The following is a 21,994-nucleotide window of genomic DNA, read 5'->3' on the forward strand; positions in this document are numbered from 1 at the left end:
AACGATTGCCTGAGCTATAGATTTTTGAAAACAAGCAAACTATAAAACTTGCTAAGCGGATGGTGAAAGCTAGATGCTGTGCCCAATAACTTCTGGTATAGCTGCAGTCTCTACCCTGGCCTGCCAACCCAAGAGTGGGGCAATGCTTGAGATTTGGTTTTGGGGCAATTGATGTATCAATTATAGTATATATAAAATTGGGGCAAAAATCTCACGCATTTTCATTTATTCTTTGGGGTGATTGCGTGAGTCTCACGCCCAATGCGTGAGAGATGGCAGACCTGTCTCTACCCGACTGATAAATAGACAATAAAAGCTGTTTTACCGCCAAAATTAAATGGTAAATATGATGTGCAAGATTTTTAGCAAACTTCAAACCAAGTAAAAAAAATTTTTTAACCCTACTGGCTATACTATTTCTACTTTCGGAACCAATAATATTTCAAATAATAATGCCAAATGATTTCAGCTTGGTTCAAGGACTGCAAAACTGAATTTTATATGAGATTAAAGGCTAAATCTTTTGCAGATATGTAACATGAGATAAATTTTATATAAAAAATAGCTGCAATACAGACATGGCATTTTAACTGACCAGTTGTGCGTAGCAAAACAAAAACTGAAATCTATTTAAAGTTTTTGAGGGAAATACACGCGCCGCAAGTTGAAGTTACTTTTTATGAAACTCAGGGCTGATCAATAAGAAATATGCTACGATTTCCAAAGTTTGTCTACTATTGGCTAAAACTGTTAGTATTAGCCAATCAGACTTAATATGAGTTTTCTAGAAGTTTTAAAAAAGAAAATATGTGACTCCGCCAGTCTTGTTATTACGCGAACGAGCGTAATGTACTTTAACTCTATGTAAATTTTGCAGATGTTAGTAGCTATTATAACAAACACGTAACACACGTTAAAATAGGCCATGTTGTGAAAGAAAGATTTTTAAATTTTTATTTCTCGTATTTTTTTCCCACAAATTCATTTTTGAGTAGAGAGTTTTGTTTTATTAAGACCAGAAAATAAACGACCACGAATAATGATACTCATTCAAGTAAATTTGACTTCGATTATATCCCTAAAAGAGTATTCTGCTCATCGATAAACTGTTTTGAATAGCTAATGTCTTTTGTCACAGAAGTTTAAAGCTCCTTTTGTCACTCCTATCATGCTTTAGGTGACTCGGAGCACTCACAATGTAGTTTCAAATAGTTTTAAACACTAATTTTCTTGTTTATAAAGTTAAACGTAGTTTAATTAGAAGCTGCGGTGTTACTGGAGCCGTGATGCAAAAATTGAGTCGGTTTGAATGTGGGCTAAAGAAGTTTAGCCTTTCAGTGTAGAAGAATATTGGTGGTATAACGTGATGGAAGCCCCACAACTGTCATGACTTAACAAGTCATTAATAAGTTGGTACATTGAATTAGTTGCAAGAAAACATATATTTACAAGTTATCATCAAACAGGCATGAACAAGAAGCCCCGCTGCGCATGTGCGTATATAACGAGTCTAATTAAAACTACAACATCTCCCTTTCTCAGGGATTACAATAACCATCCATACAATTTAACTATTTCTAGGCTATATAATCTCTACTACTAACCAAACTAAATAAAGAAAGAAAGACACCCAGGACTGGATAACGTTCCAGTGATAAAATCTGAATTAGAAATGATAGTCACCATGCCACTTAGGCTTCTGAGTCCTACGAACTGACCGGGTGGTCATTGAGCTCTCAGGTGATGGTATTGGCAATTTTGGTGAGGATATCACATTAGGCACTTGTGGTAACCCATCTGTGACACTCATGTATTCCTTTGCACCATCATTCTGTGACATGGTATCTGGAATAGGGCATGCCGAATTTATTGGACTGGACCGCTCTATTGAATCACTTACGCTTACTACTGCAGTAGTAGGACGCAAGTCCTTACGATTTCTCCTAAGCCTATGATTTCTAGAGTTTACCTAATAAGATCGAACCCCAGCAACTCTATCTACCTCTCCCAATCTCCATTCTCCAGCTGCAGCATAAGCATAGACCTGCTGTCCAGGCTGCAGCACAGATTTCTCTGCCTTAGCATGTTCATCAAAATAGTACTTATCGGTACTCTTTTGATCTCCAAGCACCTGACGAACCTTAGCTGTATCATAACTAGCAATCTGGTATCGTTGTATGGGCACTGGGTGACTATCTTGCAAGAGACGCCCTTGCAACAGCTCAATTAGTGGGGCCAAAAGTCCCTGCAGCCAGTCACCAGACTCCTGAATACATTTCCTCATCATGTTTTTCACCGTCCCCACCGTCCTCTCCACCTGTCCATTACCTGATGGATGTAGGGGAGAGCTGGTACTGTGATTTATATTGTAGTTTTGACAGAAAATCTTGAAGTCCTCTCCTGAAAACTGCGGCCCATTATCCAACACGATGGTCTCAAGCTACCCATAATCTGTCATAATTTCTTTCATAGATTGAGTGACAGTTTTGCTTGTGGTACTTTTAAGAAGAGGTTTCACTATAGGCCATTTTGAAAAATTGTCCACAACCAACAGATAGTCCACCCCTTTCAAGTGAAATAAGTCTGTGCCTATCACCTGAAAAGGGTAGTCTGAAATAGGAAAAGGAATCAGTGGCTCTTTCGCCTGATTCCTCTCCTCCTTGGCACAATACTCACAAGAGAGACAGTGTTCCTCTAATCTACATTTAAGACCTGGCCAATAGACCGTCTCAGTGGCTCGCTGCATAGTCTTAATCACACCTTGATGTGCACTGTGAAGTGACTTCATCACCTCCTGTCTTAATGATACTGGTATAACTAGACGAGTGCCATAGAATACCACACCATCGATGACACTAAGAGAATTTCTCAGATTCCAATAAGCCCTGGCTCGACATGCACAGCTTTTCTTATGAGTTGGCCACCCATCCTGGATATATTTCAATACCACAGATAGCTCCTCATCAGCAAAGGTGGCCCTCTGATATTTGCCCATTACCTGATCACTCCTAATTACAACCGAACATACCGATATCAGAGGATTAATTTCCAACTCCTCCACCATATTAGTGCCTTCAGGGTAAGCCCGTGACAAAGTGTCAGCCAGCACCATTTGGGTGCCAGGCTTAAATTCCAGCTCTACTGGATATGTGAGCAACTCCAGTCTCATGGCAGCTAGTCTGGGAGAAAGATAATTTATATCTTTCTTCATGAGGCCTAAAAGTGGAAGGTGGTCAGTTTCTACCTTGATCTGAGCCTGGCCAAAACAGTAGTACTTTAACCTTTTGCATGCAAATAAAGTGGCTAACAGCTCCTTCTCAATCTGGCTGTATCTTTGCTGACAAGGAGTGAGTGATTTGGCTGCAAACTCTATTGGTTTGCTGTTCTGCAAACATACAGCGCCAATACTGTGGGACGAAATGTCAGCGGACAATGTTACCTCAACCAGTGAGTCATAATATGCCAGTGTGGGTGCTACTGACATCAGTTCCTTGATCTTATCAAAAGCTAGGGGTTGCTCAGAACCCCACATAAACTGTGTGTTCTTTTTGCTAGCCATCCGTAACAGATACGTGTGCTCTGATAGATTGGGGATAAACTTAGCCATGTAGTTGACAAACCCGAAAAGCGCTGTACAGCTTTTTTGTCCTCTGAGACAGTCATGAGTTAGACAGCTTCAACTTTTGTATGACTAGCTCGAACTCCTTCTTCACAAAGTTCATGGCCTAAGTAGGAGGCAGTCTCTTTAGCCAATACAACCTTGTTAGGGTTTAGCGGGAGACCCCACTGCTTGCATCTATCAAGTACTTTCTCTAACCTCCTGTCATGCTCTTGTCTTGTAGGGGCATGAACCAAGAGATCGTCTATATACACCTCTACTCCATACATATCTACCATGGCATCCAACATCCTTTGATGATAAATCTCAGGGGCATTACAAATACCCATAGGCATTCTCAGATATCTGTATTTGCCGAAAAGTGTCATAAAACTTGTCAGCCTAGAAGATTCCTCATCAAGTGGGATCTGGTGGAAACCCATATTGGCATCTAGCGTAGTGTAGAATGACGACCCTGAAATACGGGAGAATATCTCGGGTGTAGTGGGAATGGCACATTGAGCTCGAACGAGCTGACTATTCAGGTGTTGCGGATCTAGACGGAGTCTAAGACCCCCATTAGGCTTGCTTACAAGCACAAGTGGCGAAAGCCACTGAGCTGGGGTGGTGTCTTTTATGATCACCCCAGAATTGACCAAGTTGTCTAGTTCAATCTTAAGCCTATTATGCTTTTTGTGTGGAACAAGTCTGGGTGGCAGAGACCTAGGCTCTGCTCCCGACTTCAATTCCAAGAGGACAGGAGAACCAAACCTACCCAAACCCTGAAACACATCTGGATATTTGTCAAGAAAGTTCTGATTTGATTCACGTAATTCTGCTGACTCCGTAACTTGGTTTATTTTCTTTTGCAACAGTTCTAGCCCAACTATTGCAGGCATTCCTAACAAAGTCAGTTGTTGTTGTCAGTTACATAAAACTTAACCATGGCTGTTTGACCACTAGAAACTACAACTGCGAGTTTTACATTGTCTAAAACAGGGATCGGCCTATTACCATAGCCTGAGAGCTTGGCTTTTGTATTTGTGAGTACACTCATACCCAACCTTTTGTACTGTTCCTTACTCATAGTGCTAACCTCCGCCCCAGTGTCTACCCTGGCCTGAAGTGTCTCTCCTTCAATGACAATATCTAACAACCATTTATTATCATCAATTACCCCTGCTCTATTGCTATTACTATTACCCTCCCCCCTGCACTACATTAACATGAAACTGTTCGCCTTCATCCGAACTGTCATTAGGCATATAAGAAATCTCAACTTGATTCACCTGCTTGGTGTCTACAGTCTTTTTTGCAAACTCTAGCAAAATGGCCTGTCATTTTACATTTGTTGCACGGCTTGTTGTAAGCAGGGCATCGTCCTTTTACATGATCCATACCGGAGAAGTTACAGTTTCTGATTAATGATGCAGGTTGCGATTTTCTGTCTGAACCTCGTTGGCTGCGATTTGCCGGTTGCCTAGATTGTTGGACTGCAAACACTTGTTTCTCACCATCTAGTTCGGTTTTCTGGTTTTGAGCAATGATTTCCTTCATCCTCAAATGCTGCTTGATTTAGTCCAAAGTTATATTAGCATTTATTTAAAGCTCATGACTAAGCTCCTTATTCCTCATCCCAGCTAATAGTCTGATTCTCAGCATATCTTCCTTGTGGGGTTGGCCCCAACCACTACATTTTGACACTAAATCATGTAAATTCCGGATGAAGTGCTCATTGCTTTTTTCTGGCTGCTGAGATCGCGACATGAACAACACAGCATAATGCAGATGATTGTCCCTCGGGGTAAAATAAGCATCCAATGCTTCTAAAGTTCGATCATAAAGAGTGGCATCAGCATCTTCAGCATCTGCTGCCGGTATGACTAGACCTACATTAGTTACCACTGCTGCTCTAAGATCCCTTACAACCACCTGAGCTATGATTATCTCTGCTTCTCGTCCCATGCAGTAGATTAACATGTTGACCTGTCTCTGAGCAGACTTCTCACTTAACCTCGGGGCAATTCTATATCGCTCAAAACGTCTCCTATACTCTAGCCAGGAACGTTGAATGTCCGAAAAATCTAATTCCCCTGGTTGTCTAAGTGAGTCCCCCATAGCTAGTTAGGTTCAGAATCACGTACTAGTATGTTTAACTTAATTTACATGAAAATATCCCAAAATGCTATTGTTGCACTGAAGAAAAATATAAAAAATACCTATGCTTTGCACTACCACGTCAAACAGTTACATTACTACTAATATTAATCCAACTATCATGAAACTAATTCAATATTAAATCAATGACAGTTTGTTGTTTTCTTGGCAGAATTGCTGCTACAGTGACTGTTTAACGAGTCTTTCAACTATTCTTTCCATGGGATAGTGTAGATAGGTATAGTATGTAGATACTGTATAGCACTTATCTGGTCCTTATTGCCACAACTCGACCAACGCCATAAATCCACCATCCAACCAAATGATAAGTGATGCTGTTTCACTAAATCTTAAATGTGCTGGGCATCCACTCATCACCATTGGTTAGATCGAGTTGTGGACTTAGAAAGAGCATTCACACAGGTTCTTGTGCTGCCTATGACGCCATGTCATGACTTAATAAGTCATTAATAAGTTGGTGCATTGAATTAGTTGCAAGAGAACATATATTTACAAGTTATCTTCAAACAGGCATGAACAAGAAGCCCCGCTGCGTATGTGCGCATATAACGAGTCTAATTAAAACTACAACAACAACTAGGCTATCCACAACAAATGTATAAAATATAGTGAGCAGGGTATAAACAGAATAACTATTAAACAGACACGTTAAAACAAAAAGTATTTCTTTAGTTGTACATGTAAGGATTGTCATGCCTGGTTAATGGGTGTAGGATTCTATGGCCAGAGCATGATCTTGTTATTATTGGTGGTTGGAGGTTACATAACATCGAGTTCATTGTTGGAGGGAGCTGGAGAGATTTTTGTATGGCTGTTATTGTTCGCTTGGCATTTGCTGGGCTGCTAATGTTTGGTTAGAAAACCAATAGTTATGTGATGCAATGTGACTCATTTACCGACTGTGGCTGCTCAATATCATTGGAGAAGCTGGTTGGAGTACATGGATGTTCTGTAGTTCAGCAATAAAAACTACTATGTGGTATCTGCTATCTATCAATTAACCATTCTAATTGTATTCCTTTTTTTTCGTATTTTGATTGTCTTTCCAGTTTTGAGGTTGCTCTGTGATTACGATGTTCATCGGCATAGGCCACGCTTTAACCAACTTTCAGACATAGGATGCTAAATCCTTTGTTGATTAACCTTCTCTGATGTAGAAAAAGAGTCCATACATCAGCAGGGGCATCCTGGTACTCTTGCTAAGGATGATTTGAGCTGGTAAGCTCAAATCAGTTTTTTGTGTGTAGCCTACACTATTTGAAGTTCAGACGTGCAAGGTATATAACACAGCCACTTTGAAAGGTCTTTCCCATGAGCTCCTTGATTGCTTGCATTGCTCATTCAATAAGCTGTTTTTTACTTCGCTATGTTTAGGTGAGTTTGTGGTGTGTTCTACATTCAGGCATTTCGTGAACTGGTCTAATTCATTAGAGGAATATTGCTGTCCAAGATCACTGATGAGTTTGGCAAATGCTCCAAGTCTTGTTAGTGACATCGTGGTTTTTAAATGATAATTGTGGAGACAGTATTATGAAGTTAGTTGACCTCTATTTAGTTTGAAAAAAATTGCATAGTAATGAGGTAAATCTTGTTTCATCACTTAATCAGATTAGTAGCTACGATAGCCTAAGCCTGACTCAGCAATGGGTAAATTTTCACGGGTATCTTCCATTGGGGATATCTAATCAATGACATATTTTAAATTTTTGTTCAAAGCTGTTAGTATCAGTTCAGTCATACTTCGACATACAAGCTTAATGCGTTCTTGGACTGAGCTTGTATGTGTTCTTCTATCTCAATGCAGCATTTCTTATATAAAATAACTAAATACAAATTAACCCATTTCTATACTATGAAAAAACCACCCAAAAACAGGATATTACACTGAAAAAACGTGTTTTTAATTGTTGTAATTCAGTACTGACGCTCACAAAGTAACAAATACTTATTTAGTGGTTATGATATTTAATAAAATTTAACATTACTATATAGAGTACTGTATGGAGTTCTTACCTTCGAGGCAGTGGCTCATAGTGGTGTGAGAGAAACTTGACAGCAACACGTTCGGTACACTAGACTTTTGTGACGAACATAACATTAACTTTGAATTTAACTTAAACAAATTTACCTTACTAAATACACTTAAAGCTGAGCTTTAATATTTTACTACACTTGAGTTTAGTTTTGTCTTCGTCATAATGTTTATTATCTGTTTCCAGCTTCGCGCTTTTTGTATCGCTTTCCTTATAACTTTTAGTCGACCTTTTAAAACTTTTTCAAACTGATTCGACAAGAAAGACTGTTCTCAAAAATGCTCTTTGAAGTGCTGTTCTCAAAAACAGCCTTTTGCATACTTGGCCATTCCATGGCCATTGAGAACCGACTCATATCTCAAAGGTTTGTTGTAGATCAAGGCAGAAACTTGCTCAAAATTTTTTTCGTGTTTTAAATTTCTCCTACGTTAAGGCATTCGTATGTCAAGGTATGACTGCAGGTGTATGAAACCAATGCATAGTATACAAAAATACTAAAAGCAATTTGCAAATTTCTCAAAGAGCCTTTGACACAATGCTCTTAGTATCGTTGTTACCAGAAGGGCCCTGTTGAGTCCAGTTTTATTGCAAATTGAGAAATATGATTTGATGTCAGTGTGAAAGCTCACCTTTGGTTTTGGCTTTTTAGTGTTGCTAAGCTCTACCAGTTACTTGCATATCGAATCTTGTTCTGAAGCTTGGTGCAATTTAACTTTTTTTGATTCATTGATAGACTCTGACCGACAAAGGTTTTTGAGAATAAACATCAGTGGTTGATGATCGTTTAAACGGTTATTTTAGCGGTATCAAAATCTAGTCTCTGGATTTATGGCAAGCGCAAAAGACTTCCAGCATCTTTTGTTTTATTTTATTTGTGAATAATGAGCTTCTTTGGACTGGCATATGTAACTGGTTTTTCCAATACCATACAAGCAGATCCTTGACCAGCCTTGGAAGCATCACAGGGTAGAGTGACATGTTTCTTATTGGAGAAAAGCTGTATTTGCTATCTTCTGCTTGTGCTTCTTGATGGCTTCCAAAAGGTCTGCTACCTATTTCCATTTGACTTGTTCTTTGAGCAGCTGATCAAGTTGAGAAGCAATCATGCTTATGTGTAGTCGAAACTAAGCTAGGTATTCTGGTATACCAAGGAACTAGAGAAGCTTCTCTTTGTTAGCTGTTCTCAGTGAGCTTGATATCATCTTTTCAGAAAGCATGTGCCCTATGTAAATTAATTGTGGCTTATATAGGTGTGTTTACAGGCGGAGATCTTGAGATCAATCTCTTTGCGTCTTTTGAGGACACTGTTTATGTTCATATTATGTTCAAGTTCAGTAGTACCACAGACGAATTTGTCATAACATATCACATAGCATGGAAATCTTTCCAACAACTGCTCTATTGCTTTTTAATATATATCACTGGTATCGGTACCTGACAAAATATGTTAGGGATGTTATCAAATATGAGGATTACTTGTTTATTGTGAAGTGGTGAAATACTTCATGGGCATCTATGGTCATAAAATGTTCCAGTCTTAGTATTTCAACTGCTATTTGTTCCATAGTTCCGGTTGGGTGACGTGGTCATTAAACTGGGTGTCATCGATAGTCATACACCAAAGAAAAGACATTGGTATTGTCAGGGTGTGTATAAATCCAGGTGACATCAATAAGGCTGTCAGTAGGCTCATCAACTGAGACTGGTTGGATGATGCCCAAAGTTGTGGTACCACCTGGGATTTCTTCCGTCTTTATTTTGAATGTTAAAAGTAGTGATCTGCCAGAACAGATGATCATAGCCACATTCTTAACTCAGATATAATAGATAACCGGTGATGTACCAAGCTTGTACCAAACATCTATTTACCTTACCACAAAGTTCTTTAAGACATCTGGTTTGGCCTTCTCAACAAAGTTTCTATAAACATGTTTGTATGCATCAGTGTCAGAAATGGCATCAACTTTTGCTCTTAATAACACATTTGACTAAAAAAGATTTAGCTGTGTACTTTAGCATTGTAAAGAAAGGTACTCACTATTGCAATAAATGTAACATTATTGCTAACAAAATTTATCACATCAATTAAGAACTCATCAGGTGGGAGGTTTTCAATCACTTGTATTACTTCACGGTGTACTGTTTTGTCAAATCAATGGCTACGCTAGCAAATTCATTCATTTTACTGTGTGCAGCAACACTTCTTTCTTTTCACTAGACATGGTTAAAGTTATCTTGCACTAAAATAAGAGTAATAGATTAATGTATGGGAGTTGGAAAAAATATTTAATCATGGTTATTATTGATAATTTCACAGCATTCATACAACTAAATGTAACACTATCAGGTTTCCGTATACGATTCCTTTTCTGTTCATGTTCATGCCTGCATCGTATCTCAAAGGTTAGTGCATAAAAATCAGCAACCAGAAGGGTTCTAACAATCAGTTGTCCATGTGAAACTGATAGCAGAAATGAGACAAGATAAAAACTCAGCAGTGTACATGGCACATTTTGACAGAACAATTTTGTTTACTTAAAATAAGTGTTCTTTACAACATTTCGATTTTACATAAACACGGTCTTTGCGAGCATTAACTAAAAAATCAGATTTAGCCACGTATTTGCATTTTTATCTCCCATCGTACCAGTTTGTGTCATATTTAAACTGCAAGTTTTTTAAATCAAAAAATACCAAACATCTGGTCGTTTTACTTGTTACACTATATGTGTGTACTTTGGGATACGCACTTTTGTTTCAATCTGAGATGGGTTTTTTTTAATATAAGAAGGACGGCAACAGGGGGAGTAAAATTTGGGAATATTTGTAAGCAAATTGTTTTGAATTTCAACTAGGTAAGATATAGCTGTCACAATAGGTTAAGCTCGATGTTACTAATTTATGATTTTTCTTTCATATCTCAAGTGAAGCACTCAATAATATACTTTTACATATCTGTATTGATAATAGTTAGCAGACTACTGAGACTTTAGGACTGAGACTGTGGACTGTGAGACAAACGAGAATGAATTCACATTTGGTAATATTAATAGGTTTGCTTGAAAAATCTATATACTTGAAACTACAGTTGTAATTGATTTGTTTATTAAGGCAAATTTAGGAGTAATTATTAATTGATTTATACACCGATGAAAAATATTACATGTTGTAGTATAAAATATACGGTATGTTGCATATTTTGTGTTGTGCATTGCTAAATCAGGTTTGTTATTCATTTTTTATCATGTTCATCTTTCAAATCATCTTAAATTTTAATTGTAGCTCTTTGTTGCCAAATTGGGAGTCATGCCTAATATGGCTAATAATATCCTATTATGCCTCATAGGCATGATAGGATATGAATATCTAGCACTTTTACAGTAAAAATGAAATTTTTGCCAATTTATCCTAGTAATTTTTTTCTGAAACAATTTTTCCCATTTTGGAGTTACCACATTTTTGTTAAAAATATTTACCAGTTAAAAACATTTGTCAACCTCATTGCAACAGCTTTATATCCTACTAGCTGCATTACTCGCCTACAGGAACAGATTCACGCGCAGCATAAGGTTTATTGAGAGTTGTCTTTCATACTGTATAACAACTCCTAATATGCAGTCTACTGAAATTGTTGCCCTGATGTATTATTATGGAAATTGTTTACTGAAATTATTGCCCTGAATATGCATACACATATTACATGTCAATTATGTCAATGGAGAATAACGGAAATCTGCAATGTGTTTTACAGCTAGATGCGTGTAAAATCTAGTAAATATTCTAGATTCAGGCGTCCGTCCATACCCGTCTATATTTGCATTTGACGATCGCGCACTTCTGCCGCCGAGCCTCCGCCTTGGCTGACCAGTCTTTACTCGCCTCGCAGTTGACAATCGCGCTCTTGCACTCGCCTCGCAATCAATCGCTTCGCGCTCACAATCAATTGGCCTGCACCCGCCTCGCAATCAATCGCCTCGCACTCGCAACCAATCGCCTCGCACTCGCAACTAATCGCCTCGCAATCAATCACCTCGCAATCAACTGCTTAGCACTCAATCGCTTCACAATCAATCGCCTCGCACTCGCCAACTCATTCATCCCGAAAGCCGTGCCTGGATACTCTCGCTGCACTCGGGGCGAAAAAGGTCTCCCGCGCATCCCCGAATGACGCCTCAGCCCCAAACCGCTAGCTGCATTACCCGTCCACAGGAACAGATTCATGTACATTAAGAGGTTTATTGAGAGTTGTCTTTCATACTGTAAAACAACTCCAAATATGCAGTCTACTGAAATTTTTTGCCCTGATAACACTATGCATACACATATGCAGTCATGTATGTCAATAATGTTGGGAGAACAATGGAAATCTGCAATACGTTTTACAGCTAGTCTACAATGCATCAGTCTCAAACCACTCAAATCGGCATTGTCCTATTTATGTACAGAGAACTGATAATGAAATTGACATTGTTAGGCAAACTGAAGTTCTTCAAACTGGCAGTATTGAAAAGTTTTGCATCTTCTAAAAAATTATACAAAATATTTTGCTATCGCCAGCGTTTATTAAATGGAGACTATATGCTTAAAACACTAATCATAGCTCACCAGTTTTTTGTCTATAACCTGTGTTTTGACATGGTATATACAAACAGTAATGAGGTTGTGTCAATAAAATTTATATGTATAACAGCACAGACAGTATGATGTCAAGGCAGATACAGCATTAGCACCTTACAATAATAAAACAACGCCAACATGATAGCCTTTTTATGAGATACAATAAGGATAACGAATGCATAAAAATATATATATACTGAAAAATATGTTAGAAAATGTTGCATGTGGCATAGCAGAACATGAAGAACATAGCATGACATAACAATAACACAATGTTAGTTTAACGCAACACTTGCGGATAGACAACATCTTTTGTTTTTCTGTCGGGTGTATGAGCAAACAGTTTTCGACTTGTGCCTACTTTTTAGCAGGCGACGTACAGCTGGTCATGGCTAAAGCAGGGTGACAGTAAGTCGATACCGGCTGCTCTCTTTTCACCATCGCCTATCGCAACCCTCGGAGTACTCGTGCAAGTTCTGTAGTAGTAAGTTACAGTAGGCCTACTCGTAGCTGGAAAAAAATTAGTAACTCAGTTGCTGAAGGAAATGAACTCGTCCAACTATCACAAACAGTGGCAAATCCAACGTTATTAAGTAGTTGGGGTGTGGCGATTCATAGGCAATACAACATTAAATAAAACGTACTAATCTTTTCGATGTAGAAATTTAGTAGGTAAAACGCTGTAGCAGTACCCGTGCAAGTTCTGTAGTAGCTGTAGTTCTGTAGTACTCGTAGTTGGAAAAAAAGCAAAAGTAACTCAGAAGGAAATGAACATGTTTACTATCACAAACAGTGGTAAATCCAACGTTTTCAACCCTTTCACCGAAGTACACTCATTTATGCGTTTTCTATGGTCCACCGCCATAGACACATTTTTGCGACTTTCCCAGCAATTGCTAGTAACTGAATTTTATTATTCATTAATAACATAACCAACGATCTTTAGGACTTTTATGGTAGTGACAGTGTTGTCCTAAGATTTCTCTATAAAATTAGCCTAAAGTTTAATATTTTAATCTTTGTTTGGGGATTTCCAACATAAAAACAAACATTTTTGTGTAAGTTCATTAAAGGCGTCCGAATTAGAAAACAAATAACTATTTATGTTGATGACATTATAGCCGATTCAGATTTTTGTGATTACACAGATCATTAAAATAGCAATATCAGCACTGACTCTGATGGCAATGAAAGTAATGGTTTTGTAAGAATAAAGAACATTGTAGAGGATCGTTTTGCTTTGTAGCTTCACATCGCTTTATCAATGCACAAAGTGTAGATACAACGAATTTTTGTATAGCAGTGCTTGTTAACATGTTGGCAAAATGAAATATATAACCAAAACAAACGTTCTAGATGGAGTTTGAAATTAAAAAAATATTGTATACATATTAAGCAATATCGGCAAAATGGCTGGCAGTAGGCCAATAGCTAAATTTGTACATGGACGCAAGTGAAAGGGTTATGTAGTGGAAATGTGGCAATTCATAGACAATACAACATTGAATAAGAAGTACTTACTTTTTTATGTAGAAATTTAGTAGGTGAGAACTGCGTTTTTTCCAGTGATCACAAGAAAACCAACGTTCGCGTGACCTTCTCGTTACACGTTGGCAGTAAGTATTAATCGCATGTAAATTACTATTCATTAATTTATTTTATTTAATGATTAGTACATTTGTATAGTGTATAGGCATCTTTGTATAGGCCGCAGAACTCAGGACGGTGCGTTTTAACACAGCAGCAACTTTGCTGTTTCAAACACACCAGTGTCGTTGGGCACCGTAAAGAGGCGCGCTAACCAGAGATGACATGATTTTTGTGTAAAAATGATGAATAGGTTATGTATAGTGACGTGTACTAACCGGAGATTCCCGTTAATGCGCCCTAGATACCTAGTAGCGGCTAATAGTCCGAAAAGTACGGTACTCTATAAGGCGGATACACAGACAGACAACGATTGCCGTTTATATAGTAGATTGGAGTTATGGTTTTTCTAACAGGTTCGCAAATGTGACACAAACATATTAAAGGGGGAAACCTTTAGTTCGAGGGTTTTAAAAGTTGCTGAGACAACGTTTGTTGTTTATAAATTGATCTTTGATTGTTCAACACAATTTAGCTAGAATTTAATTTTTAGACAGCCTTCAAGATGATGAGTGAATTTTGGAATACGGCTATAACAGCGCAAGTGATTCCTTTTCAAGAGTGGCTCATGCAGGGCAGCGTTATGAACCAGCAGCGGGAGACACTTAAACACAGGCTTGAGGGCCTCTGTGACAACACTGAGAATGGTGATGAGACATTCGTTGACCATGAAATGGTCTATAGTTTACGTAAGTATTACAACGGGTTTCGTAGTGTTTGCACTTGCTTGTGCACTCGCTTGCATACGCTTCACCTATGCAAATCAACTTTTATATTATCTGATTGATACAATAGCTAGTTTTCTTCTCTTTAGGCTTGTTATAGTTATTGTTAATGCTGGAGAGATCATGACAGTTTGTTCATTTGACAGGCAATGGGGATAATTCTGTTACCTTGCATGTACGGACAGCCTTGGATCATCCCGATATGCCATGGTATGAATCTTTCTGCATTATACAATTGCTTATGTTAGAATTTGCTTTCATCACGTTATTTTTTAATGAAAGTGCTTGTATCTCCAATAAACATTATTATGTATGGGTAACTGTCAGTTAATATTTTAGGCATTTGCGTTACGTCGGATCTGACATGAACAAGGTGGATAATATTATAGTCCGTTCATACATTGAAGCAGCCGTTTCGAAAAATATTTCAAAGTTTTTGACAGACATGGGGTTTAGGTGAGTCCATCGTACATACGCAAGTCGTAATCAGTAGAGAGTGATTACAGTCATAGCTTAGGCTTAATCGATAGCGTGTATATTTCTGGTCAAGTTCTAAAGTAACAGGCAAGCGTGAGGGCATAACTCCTCGCCTTATCAGCAAGGGACTCGCAAACCTTATGTGAATACTCAACTTTGAGAGCTGTGGATTTTAGGCTAACTAATGAGTATTTTTAGTTGTAGGCTTTGATAATAATTCTATGAGGAACAGTAAATAATTGTCGGCTCTCACTGAACAAAAGTAAACGTGTAGAGAGATCAGTTTCTGAATAGTTTCGCTGTCCTTATTCTCTAAAATATTATTAAACCATCACAGACTGACTTCTCATTCATTCTCTGACTCGTTTCTGTTTGCTAATACAGAGTTGTCTTCTTTTTTCATGCATGTACAGTCGTGTCAGACAATTAATTTCTTAGATTTAGGTTTCACTAGCAATCGTGTTTCTTTATATAAATTTGGAGTTTCTATCTGAGTTGAGAAAGTGAGTCAAGGAGTCAAAAGGAAATTGGAACCGGCAGTCCTTTGAGTAACCAAGTAGGTTAATGATTTGAGACTAAATTTTACTAGCTTGTATAAGCTAAGTGAGCTACTGCGTTCGTAAATGCTTTATTGTGTAGTTACACAAACCTGTTGGTAGAGGGAGAGGACGGTATCTCTTATTGGGCGAGACCGTTTCCTTCATCTCTCTCTTTTTGGTGTTTCATTTATAAGCGGTTTGATCGTCTAGGTCTATGTATATGTCTATGTATTTGCTAAAACTGATGGCAGGACTTTATTTTAAGTTGCAGTAACTTCCTCATGAAATACTATTAAATATTTTATCATGGAATGCTATCACTGTTTTTATGTAGTGTGTGGTCTACTCGACTAACTGAGAAACCTTCTGAGATAGGTTATGTGGAAACCTGGCTTAGATTACTTTATTTTAGTCAATGCATAACTGTAGAGATTTGGTTAGTCTGCCATTCTGTGCGTGTGTTTGGAAATTGGGTTTGCAATGCTAAAATTGTTGTAAATGCTTGTCATTGTCTTCTCTTTTATTGGAAATCTGTTCTCTTATGCAGTCATACCTCTACATACGAGCTTACCTAATGCGTTCTGGAACTGGTTTCGTAAGTCAGTTTACTCACGTCTCAAGGCACTATTTCCTGTATCAAGTTACTAAGTACAAATTAATCCATTACCATATTATAAAACCACCGCCTAAACAGGATATTAGGGTGGAAAACCGTGTTCTAATTGTTGTAATTCAGTACTTACAATGTATTTTTAGTTGTTATGATCTGCCATAAAATGTAACATCACTATGTACACTATTGTATGGTTTTTAACTTTTTACCTTCAAGGCGGACGTTGTCGATAACGGCTGTCTGAGAGAGAATTGAGAGCAATGCGTTTGGTACACAAAACATTTTTGACCCTTGGAAATAGAAACTTCAAATTTAATTTCAATGAATTTGGCTTAGTAAACACACACTCGAAGCAAACACAAGTAAACACACACTCGAAGCAAACACAAGTAAACATCCACTCGAAGCAAACACAAGTAAACACACACTCGAAGCAAACACAAGTAAACACACACTCGAAGCAAACACAAGTAAACATCCACTCGAAGCAAACACAAGTAAACATCCACTCGAAGCAAACACAAGTAAACACACACTCGAAGCAAACACAAGTAAACATCCACTTGAAGCAAACACAAGTAAACACACACTCGAAGCAAATACAAGTAAACACACACTCGAAGCAAACACAAGTAAACATCCACTCGAAGCAAACACAAGTAAACACACACTCGAAGCAAACACAAGTAAACATCCACTCGAAGCAAACACAAGTAAACATCCACTCGAAGCAAACACAAGTAAACACACACTCGAAGCAAACACAAGTAAACACACACTCGAAGCAAACACAAGTAAGCACACACTCGAAGCAAACACAAGTAAACATCCACTCGAAGCAAACACAAATAAACATCCACTCGAAGCAAACACAAGTAAACACACACTCGAAGCAAACACAAGTAAACACACACTCGAAGCAAACACAAGTAAACACACACTCGAAGCAAACACAAGTAAACACACACACTCGAAGCAAACACAAGTAAACATCCACTCGAAGCAAACACAAGTAAACATCCACTCGAAGCAAACACAAGTAAACACACACTCGAAGCAAACACAAGTAAACACACACTCGAAGCAAACACAAGTAAACACACACTCGAAGCAAAGGTTTAATATTTTAGTAAACTTACTTTAATTTTATCGTTGTATTTTTTAGTAACTGTTTCCGGTTAAGCGGTTTTTGCCTCGCGTTCTATAGAACTATTAGCCAACCTTTTAAATACTTTTTTCAAACTGATTTGAGGAGAAAGACCGAGCGGCGCTGTTCTCAAAAGCGACCTCTCGCATACTTGACCACATAGTGGCCATCGAGAACCGGCTCATATGCTCGTATCTCAAAGATTACTCGTATTTCAAGGAAGAAACTTGCTCGAAAGACATCTTGTCTTTCGAGTTTCTCATATGTCGATGCACTTGTATGTAGAGGTATGACTGTGTTTAGATATTTTGCCTATCACTGTTTTATATGTACTTATGTTATGCTAAGTGAGTCAAGTTTTGGCTGGTTAAGAAGTACATTAAGACTCTACTGGTTAAGAATGTGCTCACTAAGACTTTACGTTATGACATTCTACAAGTCTGAGCTGTAGTGATTCTTCCCTCCAAATGCACATGAAGAACATGAAGCAGATCATTTCATAAAGATCAATTTGCATATCGATATTGGAATTACTTGAGGCTTCAAATCTCTGAATCCTTAACTCCGTTGTTTCAGCCTTGACTACGAGTATGTGGCAAAAGGCTTCCTGTTTAGAAGAGGTAAAATGAAGGTCACAGTTTCTACGATATTCAAGATGACTTTACCTGGCAGCACAGACCTTCATAACTTGGAGCAGGTGTCAGGGTCACACCTCGTCGAGCTCAGTGTCATGACTTCAAAAACTGTAAGAGCTGCCCATCTTAGTTCTTAGGACATGTCAACTTGTTACATATTTTGGAAAAAGATCATTAGCCATTTAACACCGTTTGTAAAAACCAGAGAAATGTGTTTGTTTAAAATGTATGGCAACTAGCAATTAATGATTTCTTTCAATGCCTGTGACTGCGAGTAGTGTGAGGCTAGTGACCTAAGAATTCCTCGTAGTACATTTAAAGTTTTTTACCATTAGATATAGCTGTTATCTATTGATCTGCATTCACCGCTCGTTGCCCTTCGAATAAGAATATAGCAACTATTCGAGCTTCTTTTAGCATACTTGATACTATACTAGATGGCCTTGTGTTGACTTTTGTTTCTCAATGCTCATTATGTATGTTAGATACTCCTGGTTTCCTAATGTTGATATAAAGTACACATATGTAGTAAGTAAAGTACGTAGTAGGGCTGATTTGATGTAACTTTAATAAAGAAGTTTTGTGAGTTTTTTAAAAATAGCTCCTCTTTCACTTAGCACTTTCACTAGCAAGATTAAAGGTTGACTTGCAATAAAATTCACATTACAGTTATTTGGTATCAAAAGATTCACCATGTCTTACTCTGTTGTGTTGTAGGCGCAAAATATGTGGAAATGTGATTACAAGCTCTTAAAAGCTCAAAAACGAAAAGCCGCCGTAGATTGGAATCTCTTTATTTTGATGACGTAACCACGAAATTTGGTTATTGTCTTGTCACGTGATGTTCTCACGTGAATTGAAGGGCCAATAAAAAGCTCAATATAAAACTTATCGTAGCACTAGTTTATGACAAACACTTCGGGTTTTACCGAAGACCCCGTATCGAATATAGATGCTCGCTACTTTACAGTTTTGTTTCGGTTAGGTCTAATTGGCAAGTCGTAATCTGATCATGTGACCCAATACTTGGAAAATAATTTCTGCAGCACTTTTCGATTATCGCAAATGACCAACAGGCTCGTCATGATTATCAGACAATGATATGTACTCCTTCAAACTAAGGCTAAAAAATTAAACAAATTTTTACAGTGAGTTATAGGATATCACTGCTAAAAGTGACAGCTTTACGGTGACGATAAAACAGACTCGTAAGAACAATAGACATAATTTTATTGAATGCGTGAAGTATATTTGTGAAAATATTTCGACGAATAAGGTTGCATGAAAGTGTAAACAGAAACCATCTCTCACATCTACATCACATTTGAGCCGTTTTGGAAAGAGAATCCAAACTACGGCGGTCTCGTGTGGCTGCGATTTTCTGTTCGTTTTTGAGCTTTTAAGAGCTTGTAATCACCTTTCCACATATTTGGCATCTACAACACAACAGAGTAAGACATGGTGAATCTTTTCATATCAAATAACGGTAATGTGAATTTTGTTGCAAGTCAACCTTTAAAATATTGTAGAAGGCTCTATTTCTTCAGAAGTTCACCACCTACCTTAGTCTGTTCTAGAATGTTTTGTTCAGAAGTTCCCCAGTCACCTTTGTCTATTCTAGAAGGTTCTGTTTCCTCAAAAGTTCACCGCTCACTTTTGTCCATTCTAGAAGGTTCTGCTTCTTAAGAAGTTCATTACTCACCTCACTGCACCAGCTGTGTTAACAAATCTTATGAACTTTTATATAACAAAAAAACGGTGAACCATTTGTAAACATGGTGCACTCCTTTATCTGAGGGGGCAGCATATGTTTCTTGGTCTGCCGATTTACTCTTGCATTTGTATTTTAGGAACAAATTGAACAAGATATGAAAAACTTTGCAGAACAGCTGAAACCGTATCCTTAACATTGTGGTATCAAAGTGATATGTCAGAGACTCGGTTGTACAAGGAGTATAGACTGCTGATGTTTCCGATTGTCATGTTTTTATTTGCATTAATAAATGGTTGTTGGCTGTTCATGTGTGAGATTGTCACTGTGCATGTGTGGGTGTGTGTGTGTGCACACGCGCGTGCGCACGCGCAACTGTGAGTATTATTAACACATGTGCGTTTCAGTCTATGTGCGTGTGCATATAAATTTTATGCGTTTTCACATTTTTTGGCTGATTTTGCCCAAAACTCATCCCCCTATACTCCTTGCCTTTCGCCAGGCCATCAAAATATTTCATTTCAGAATTTTGGTCTGGTTTCTGAGAATCAGTCTCTTAAACACCCAACTGCGAGCTGTCTGATTAAAAATGAAATATATCTCGAACAACAGCAGACTTACTGCTGATACTGTATAATAGTTCAATGGCTGTAGTCTTTGATGTGCCCATGCTGCAATTGCTAGCAGGCTGTTTCTCTGTGTGACATTTGCGTGTGTCACCATCGCTTATCACTTGTGAGACATTCAGATATCATCGCCAAACATTATTAATTGGATTCTGTGGAAGGGTATTTATCATGAGGTATTTGCACAATTCTTTTATCATTGTAAATTGATAATTTGATGGCCAACTCGTGAGACTCTGAAATAACCTTGACCTAAAGCCTCAGACTTGTTTCACTGGAGAAGCTAGATCATAGGCTGCTTGCCAACTGAAGTCTACAGACCTGCCAAAAGCTTGAAAATAAAGAATATCCAGTCATCTTGGTATATTTAAGAGGCAAATAAACTGTTTCATGACATGCTTGTGAGTCAGAGCAGTCGGGTGTAAAGAGTTAAAGACTATAGACTGTGATTGGTGGAAGAAATTGAGCTATGTACCACTTTAGTTGAAGCCATTCCCATGATATAACATAGATAGCGATTACTGAGAATTTAGGCTATTCAGCTATTGATATGATGTGAGCGTATGGGTGACCACCCTCGCGTCTGTTTAGTGACTCACACTAAGACGGCGGGTACTTGAAGCCAGTCACAGATAACATTGTAAGACATTTGATATGAATTGCAGTAATAAAGTCATTCATGTTTCAATAAACCTTTTGAGATGTTATAGAAGAAACGATTCAGTGATTTGCATTAGCCGTAAGAACTGTAAATAATTCAACTGCTGCGTGTTGGTGTTAGCTAGTGAGACGTCTGCTAATAGCTATGGAGACATTCAAAAGAAGATTTTCTATCGATGCTCCCACACCAATTTTTACCAAGAGAAGACAAAGTGAACCGGTTTTGTTAAAGAGTGATATGGTCATGCATAAGTGGCCTGCGGGTTCCATACCGGACAGGAGATACTCAACATCTGTAAATTCTCCCATCGCCACTCTCCACGGATGCGCCGAGTCGGAAGTTGAAAAGCATAACAAGTACAGCTCAAATAGAGAGGTATGTCTATTACTGAATAGAGAAGTATGTCTATGACTGAATAGAGAGGTATATCTGTTTATACCTGTCTATTACTGAATAGAGAGGTACATGTATGTCTATTAGCGAATACAGAGGGATGTCTATTACTGAATAGAGAGGTATGTCGATTACTGAGTAGAGGGGTATGTCTGTCTTTTACTAAATTTGGTTGTCTCTTAAAGTGTAAGATCACTAGAAATACCTTTTTAAAAATAAACTTTCGCAAAATTTAAATACCTTTTTAAATTGAGTACCTGCAAGACATGAAGTAGAGACAGTGATAAAGATCACACTAGAAATCAACCAAATAACATTATTACTGTTCTACTCTGGCTCATGGAATCTTTGCTATGTGTCATGTAAATTCAGCTGAAACATTTTGGAGATTGAA

The 21,994-nt window shown here is 38.0% G+C and overlaps 1 protein-coding gene across 2 annotated transcripts; it reads left to right on the forward strand.

The window, feature by feature from the left end:
- Positions 1-842: 842 nt before the first annotated feature.
- LOC137389779 (mediator of RNA polymerase II transcription subunit 18-like) lies at positions 843-21,339 on the forward strand. 2 transcript variants are annotated; one of them, XM_068075877.1, is made up of 7 exons: positions 843-879; positions 14,567-14,762; positions 14,945-15,008; positions 15,138-15,254; positions 18,151-18,319; positions 20,060-20,106; positions 20,811-21,339. In XM_068075877.1, exons 2-7 carry the CDS (start codon positions 14,579-14,581, stop codon positions 20,854-20,856), a joined length of 627 nt encoding a protein of 208 aa, XP_067931978.1. In that variant the 5' UTR covers positions 843-879; positions 14,567-14,578; the 3' UTR covers positions 20,857-21,339. The 2 variants fall into 2 exon arrangements, with proteins under 2 accessions (XP_067931978.1, XP_067931977.1); XM_068075876.1 differs by lacking the exon at positions 843-879 and having other exon boundaries at positions 14,553-14,762.
- Positions 21,340-21,994: the final 655 nt, after the last annotated feature.

Source organism: Watersipora subatra, chromosome 3 (assembly GCF_963576615.1).
Source record: "Watersipora subatra chromosome 3, tzWatSuba1.1, whole genome shotgun sequence".
In the NCBI taxonomy this organism is placed as follows: domain Eukaryota; kingdom Metazoa; phylum Bryozoa; class Gymnolaemata; order Cheilostomatida; family Watersiporidae; genus Watersipora; species Watersipora subatra.